Source organism: Terrapene carolina, unplaced genomic scaffold, assembly GCF_002925995.2.
Source record: "Terrapene carolina triunguis isolate 2854851 unplaced genomic scaffold, T_m_triunguis-2.0 Scaffold66, whole genome shotgun sequence".
NCBI lineage: Eukaryota > Metazoa > Chordata > Testudines > Emydidae > Terrapene > Terrapene triunguis.
In genome coordinates, this window is record NW_020664417.1 from 36733045 (window position 1) to 36740073 (window position 7029).

Below are 7029 nucleotides of genomic sequence, written 5' to 3' on the forward strand. Positions count from 1 at the left end.
AGGCAGAGGGGGGGAGCTGCCCCGGGCCGGGGGTGGGCGCGCAAGGTGGAAGTTTCGCCTAGGGCGCGAAACATCCTTCCACCGGCCCTGGGTGGGGTCATCCATCTGCATAGATTAACTTCCAGGATCTGGGCCTAAATTAGACAAACATAAATTCATGTTTCTGAAAGGAAAAACAGTAACTCTCGATGGTCAAGGCAAAACCCTAAAACTAACTTTTTATTTTCTTAGCAAATTAATCCAGAAGAAGAAAATGGTCACATTATAACAGAGAAAGCAGATACAGCATTAATATTGACAATGTATAAAACAGTTTGTTTTTTTCACCATTTGTATCATGAGCCAAGTGGGTATTTTAGCCAAAATTTTCAAACTTGATTATCTAAAATTAGACAACCAAATCCAGCAGTAGACCTCAAATCAGCAGCCTCAGAGTCAGAGGAGCAGAGCACTTGCAGCCGCCAGTAGTCAGTCATTCAGAGCTGTTGGTGCACAGTGTGTTTTAATAAACACCACTCAGCCTGATCAAACAATCACACCTGGATTGTTAGGCATTCCACTATGAAACTTTTGGGCTCAGTTTTTACAGCAAAGTTGGTATTTCAAAAGACAAAATGCTTTAATGAATTTATCATTTTTTCTTATGATATAAATGGGTATACGAATATAAAGGGTCAAATTTTGCATGCTTTACTCATAGGAGTAGCCACATAAAGCTACTTCCATAATGCTAGAAAAATGTGGTCAGTACCGTACATAGATATACATATATTCACCCATTTGATTATAATTCTCAGTACTCAGATGGCATTTAAATAAGACTCGTGGCTAAGTTATAGAATTTTTTTTGTAAATGGCAAAAACAATTATTGTTTCAGAGTGACTTATCTACAGAATTTAACAATATGAGTGAAGACCATACCTCTAGTAGGAATATGACTCCAATTTCTCCTGGTGAGTGTTTGCAATGCTCTTTACTGAAAAGGTTTTCTTTTAAGCATGCTAGCCTTGCATAAAATTGTCACAGTTAGGATTTTAAGTTGTTTAAATAGACACTGTCAACTTTAAAACAAACAAACAAAACTAACTACATTTCAAGTTCAGCTGTTTCAAGTATGAGCCAGCCCCTGAAATCACCATTAGTTTTGGGACTTTTAGGTACATTTCCTATTTGATAGAATGTGTTGTGTTTTCTCCCCTCTCCTGTGTTGCTGTGTCTATCCTCACAAAGATAATTAATTATTAGAGAAACATATTTCTTTATTTTTGTTTATAGTAAGCTCAAAAAAAGGCCTGAGGTACAAATGTGATTTTTTTTTTTTTTTTAGTTGATATTCAAAGACAGATTATCCTTTTTTTCCCCTTTAACAAACTGTAAAATACTAGTAAAAGTAATGGGTAATGGCCAAGTAAATTTCTGAAGGTGTACACAGCAAGCTTTTGAAGCTAACTATTTCCTAAGTACAAAGGGACCCAGGAGAAAATCACTCTAAGTATCTTGTCAGGTAAATAATCCCCTCTGGACAGCCCCATCACTGAGGCCAGAGAAGTAGAGGTACAGATGTGGAAAACTGAATCAAATTTTTCACTCACTCTCTTCCTTAGACTTCATCCATCTTGCCTCTCCCTTCTTCCTCAAACTGAGGCTTGACTTGCCACTCCCCCAAGTCTGATCCATCCTTAGGGTTGGTCTACACTGTGGGGGGGATCGATCCAAGATACGCAACTTCAGCTACGCGAATAGCGTAGCTGAAGTCGAAGTATCTTGGATCGAATTACCTGGGGTCCAGACGGCGTGGGATCGATGGCTGCGGCTCCCTCGTCGACTGCACTACCGCCGCTCGCTCTAGTGGAGTTCCGGAGTCGACAGTGAGCGCGTTCGGAATGGATATATCGCGTCTTAACGAGACGCGATATATCGATCCCGAATAAATCGATTGCTACCCACCGATACGGCGGGTAGTGAAGACGTACCCTTAGTTTCCTAATTCTCCCATTTGGTCTTCTCTGGTAATATACACTTAAAGCACTGAGATGTGCCTACAACCTTAACTTCCCCTTACAGTGTTCTGTGCAGGAATATATATTACCCAGCATGTTTATGGTACTGTCTGTAGTTTAAAATCTTTCTCAAGTCAAAATCTTATTCTTAATGAGTCATAGACTTACTTAATTAACATAATTTTTGTAGACAGCAGAGTAAAGATAAGATTCTCTCTGACTGTGATGCCTGGTAAGTGAAGTGACAAACTAAATCTTATACACCATTTACCTCTGTAATATTTTTCTAGATTGTCCTACATATCAAGCTCGCTCTAACACCCACAATTGTTTTGTCAAAATACCATACATAAATTTGTGTTAGTGGGCTATATAAGTTTGAATTGATTTACCTTATCACATGATATAGATCAGCTGCCATCTGGAGGTTTTGAGATCCACTGCTAAATAGTGCGGTTTACAATGTTATTTTCTGAATGCAGACTCAGGACTTGTAACCTGAATCCATAGACTGTAGCTTTAATTAAAAAAACAAAGCCAAAAAACCAAACCCTACCTTTTTTTAAATGGGAATTTTTGCTTTCCTCAGGAAGACAAGTTTTTAAAATCGTTAATTTTTTTTAAATGCTAGGATAGCATCAAGCTTTTCCTGATACAAAGGGTAGGGATTTTCTAATGCGTTTGATATGTTGGCCTAGCTCTGCTCCTATTGAAACTGGCACTTACTGCTATACAAATGTTTAAACCCTGATTCTGCTGAATGAATACTAGCCCTAGATTATTGGAAACTGACTACATTTTTGTTTATATTTCAGCTGTTTATACTGTAAATCACTTACTGAATTAAAAACATATTTCGAAAAGCTTTTCATGTTATAGTAAAATATGTTTACAAAGATAATTACTATATTGCTTAAACTTTTTTTTTAAAGTTTAAAAGATCCCACAGCTGTATAAGAGAAGTGGTTTATAGTAAGAAAACAAATGTGAGCTGTCTGAAATTATTATTGAATGTTTTGCCCAGTAATTGTATTTGCCTAAGTGTTTCAGTTGACTGTTATCATGACAAATGCAACATTCCTGGATAATCTTTGTTGGAATTTCTTTTTTGTCTGCATCATACTGAGCATACTCTGTTCATGTTATTTTAAAAGAATATGAGAAACCCATCTTGGACCTTTACCAGTAGCCTTTTTCTTTCTAAACAATGCATTCTCTTCTGTTATTACATACTGTAAATCAAACTGTTCGATAGCTGACCCTGCTGCAAGAGAGCAAAAAGGCAAAGGTGACCTAAAAATGAATATTTCTCCACAGATATTGAGAGGAAGGAGGAGATGCCAGAGAGTCTTCATCAGTCGTCTGGATACAGTTCACTATTATCCACAGACCCATCTCCTAAAGCCGTAACCATTAATTATCATGGTTTGACAGAGATTTCAAAGGTAAGTAAAACTGGCAAATGCTTAGTTGATTTCCTTTCTAAGGTCAAGAGAACAAGTAAGCATTAGTTTTAGTTGTATATACTACTGGCAAAAAACAGCAAAACTATGCAAAACTTCATCTAGGTCTGTCTCATAAAAATCCTTTTGATATGTAAACAGTGCTTAAAGTAATTTTTTGCATGAATTCTCCAGGTTAAAAGTCCATTTCTGAAGATCGTTGGCTTTGAAGGATTGCCTAAATATGTTGCTTTTAAATTGCAGGAGACAACAAGACAAAGAATGGAAAGGATAAGTAAAATGTAAGTAATAGAAAAGGGCAGCAGGAATTCATTTCCCAGTAGGGAATTGTACTGGACTAAGACATATATAGAATGTGCATATGTGTTCCAAACCTCAAAGGTCTCTACATCAGGTGTGGCATTTCCTTATGACTCCACTGGATAATAAATCCACTTACAGTTCTGTGTTTGTGGGATGAGTCACTGTTTTGGTTTGTAACAAGCAATATAATGCATTCTTAATGGTATTAACTAGAGATTAAAGAGTGTTTAGAATTTGGTTGACAACTAATAGGAGTATTATCTGTCTTCTGATAAGAGTTTACTGGAACTACATAAAACTTGTGTTCAAACTTTGAGGTGAAATTTTAAATGAAAAGAGCTAGACCAGTTTCAGACCAGGCATCACATAAAGATACCCAAAATAATAAGCAGTATCTACTGCTGGTTCTGAGATTTGTAATGAAAATTTACAGGTAGAAATAACTTTCATTACACTTGCTGAAGTAAAATGAAATGCATCATCACAGTGCAACTTCTATTCAACAAGATTTCTGTATCATACAAATGAGTTACTTCAGGAAGCTGAAGTCATTAATCTTGTCTGCCACTTTGCAAAAACCTAAGCTCTCTGATGGTGACAGCCTTTTTAAGGCTAATTTGTGATATACAAAGTGTCTATTATCTCCTCCATTAACTTTATTTTTGTGAGTTTTGTTCCTTCTCTATGTATATTTTTTTAAATGTCTCTCTCAAATAACAGCAAATCTAATAGCCTGACCAGTGTAAAAACAAACAAACAAAAAGTCAGAAATGCTGCTTTGTTACTTTAGCTTCATTCATTAATAGTAAATGTTTGTTTTAGTCTTTGTTTTAACCAATTTTAAAAATATTTTTAGGATTGAAGAAACTTCAGAATTGCTGAAAAATTCAAAGTAACACATCGTAGACAATTTTCTGTCTAGACTTCTGGATCTCAAAACTATTATGTAAATTTGTACAATTTTAAAGTTATTTTGAATATATTATCAGTTTTAAGGACTATAATTGTTTTAAAATTGTTTTTATTTTTACTTGAAGAATAAATGTTTTTTAATATCTTTTGTGTCATGATTACATTAATTTTAACCTTTTGCTAAAGAAAATTGCATGAGTTGAAGTCATTACAGCGGTGTATTTTTGTGTTGACATTTGTTGGCAGCGTGCTAAGTAATATGTTTTTTAAAGTGCAGGCTTGAGGACCATGGTTTACATCCTGTTGGAAACACTCCAGCTGGGACTTGCATATTGTACCCAAGAGACTTTCTTACATACCATCTTGCCATCTGTACTGTTCAATAAGACTTAATGAAAACTTAAATGCACATATTGTAAATGTGTACCTTTTTTGTTTTGTTTTTTTAATTATAAATTTTCATGGTTTAGTCAGAAAGCACCCCAACACATTATGGCTTCCATTAACACTGACAAAGTGAAGGTCATTTGGATCCTAAACACTAAAATGTGTAAGTCAGTCCACAGACTTTGACTATGAGAGATGTGGTGAGTGTTTTAGTGCTCTATTACCCAACACATTTTAAGACCAGCAGCACAGATGGAGACCATCCAGTGTACAAAGACATACAACATTTTTATGATTTGAAACTATATAAAATTTCTCTTTTGAGACATAAGTAGATGTAAGACTTCCATAAACATGATATAGTCAAATCAAAGGTGTCAGTGTGGGCTGTGTAGAGAGATGGGATTTCATCCTTCTTTTTTAAATTATTGGGTATTTAAAGTGTTACAACATGCTGTAGCTATTCATATTCCTTTGATTCACATGAAAAGATCAAAAAATGACATTGCAACAGCTGAAGATATCAAGACTTTAATGGTATAATTTTCAGATGGAGCATCTGTTTGTTCTTCCGTTGTAAAAATGATTGATTTGATTTAATAATAATTATAAATATGTTCCTCCATAATTATGTGATTGATTTCATTTTACATATCCAAACTGAGTAACATACAGTTATCTGTTGTTGCTTCATAAACTCAGTGAAAAGCTTAAGGACTGAACACACTTGTAATAAACTCCCATTTTTTTCCAGTATACTTAAGTTGCAGATTCCCTGGGAAGCAAGCTTTACACTGGTGATGGCAACTTACTTTAAAGTTTATTTGGAAATACCCCTGGCTCACAACCCACTACTCCAGTATTCTAAAGAATAATTGTTTAAATTGTTTCATCTAGAGAGAAGAAAAATTTCCTACTGATCTGAGATGGTGTCTGTTGTGTGCAGTAAATAGAAATTATAGCACCATCTTGTGGTGCATATTTATACGAAGTATTTTTCAATGTAGAATAAAATTGTTTTGATACAGAGTACCCACAATCACTGTTGCTTTGAAACAGTAATGACAATGTTTTGAGTATCGACTTTTCATTGTTTACTATATTGTATTGAAACAGGCTTCTAACTGGTAATTTAGGGTGGAAATTACTGCAAACAAAGTGGCATGCTCCCAAAAGTGCAACTCCACTGTTAGCAACAACAACAGGAACAGTAGCTTAGATGAGCAATGCCACTTTTATCATTGTGGTGACTAGAGGTAAAAATACTAGTATCCTATGTATACCAACACACTGGTATATCTCCATGACTGGTAATGAAACAGTTGGCGATTTTCCCCCCAAAGAGTTAGACATTAGAGAATGTTTTTCCTAACAGCTTTTATCATGACTAGTTTCTTTCAACTTGCCTAACAAGAATTCCGGGGTTTCAAAATGTAGATGTTTTACATGACTACTGTTTTTCTCTATTTACTGTGCTGCTATTCACACTTTAAAGTTCTTAAAGATGCTTCTTTAAAAGAGAAGAAAAATCAGTCCACTGCAGAACAGACACTCCTTTCCTGAATACCTTTCTTCTTAATTTATATAATTTAAAGAAATTAATTGAAGTCTCTCTCTCTCTCTCTCCTCATAGATCATACAAAAGAATCCCACCTTTCAATTCTTATGATACTCATGATCACGTAAGGGATAATGAAGCATAATTGTATTAAAGTGGAACACTGAAGCAGGACCTCTTCCTAAAATTGCAATTGATCTTGGACTGGGTTCTAAATCTTCTAGTAGATGTGAACTGAAGCATGCATGCTTGTTTGAACAGTCAAAGTAACAAAAAATAAAAATAAAAAAAAACAACAACCCCAGAACCATAGCAATCATCCAATATTTTTTAAAAATTATTTAGAACATGCTTAGCTTGTGTAATAACCATAAAAATCTGATAGTTACTGAAATATAATCTGAG

At 35.0% G+C, this 7029-nt stretch overlaps 1 protein-coding gene across 6 annotated transcripts in view; it reads left to right on the forward strand.

The window, feature by feature from the left end:
* CEP44 (centrosomal protein 44) overlaps positions 1 to 6784 on the forward strand; it is a 35067-nt gene extending 28283 nt beyond the window's left edge. For 2 of the 6 annotated variants that reach the window (XM_029910598.1, XM_029910599.1), the window contains exons 7-10: positions 879 to 954; positions 3319 to 3446; positions 3708 to 3745; positions 6700 to 6784. In XM_029910598.1, coding sequence (XP_029766458.1) covers positions 879 to 954; positions 3319 to 3446; positions 3708 to 3745; positions 6700 to 6769 — 312 coding nt within the window. In that variant the 3' untranslated portion in view covers positions 6770 to 6784. Of the gene's footprint in view, positions 1 to 878; positions 955 to 3318; positions 3447 to 3707; positions 4799 to 6699 lie in introns of those variants that run through there. The other 4 variants (XM_029910600.1, XM_029910602.1, XR_003899759.1 and 1 more) reach the window with 3 other exon arrangements.
* Positions 6785 to 7029: the final 245 nt, after the last annotated feature.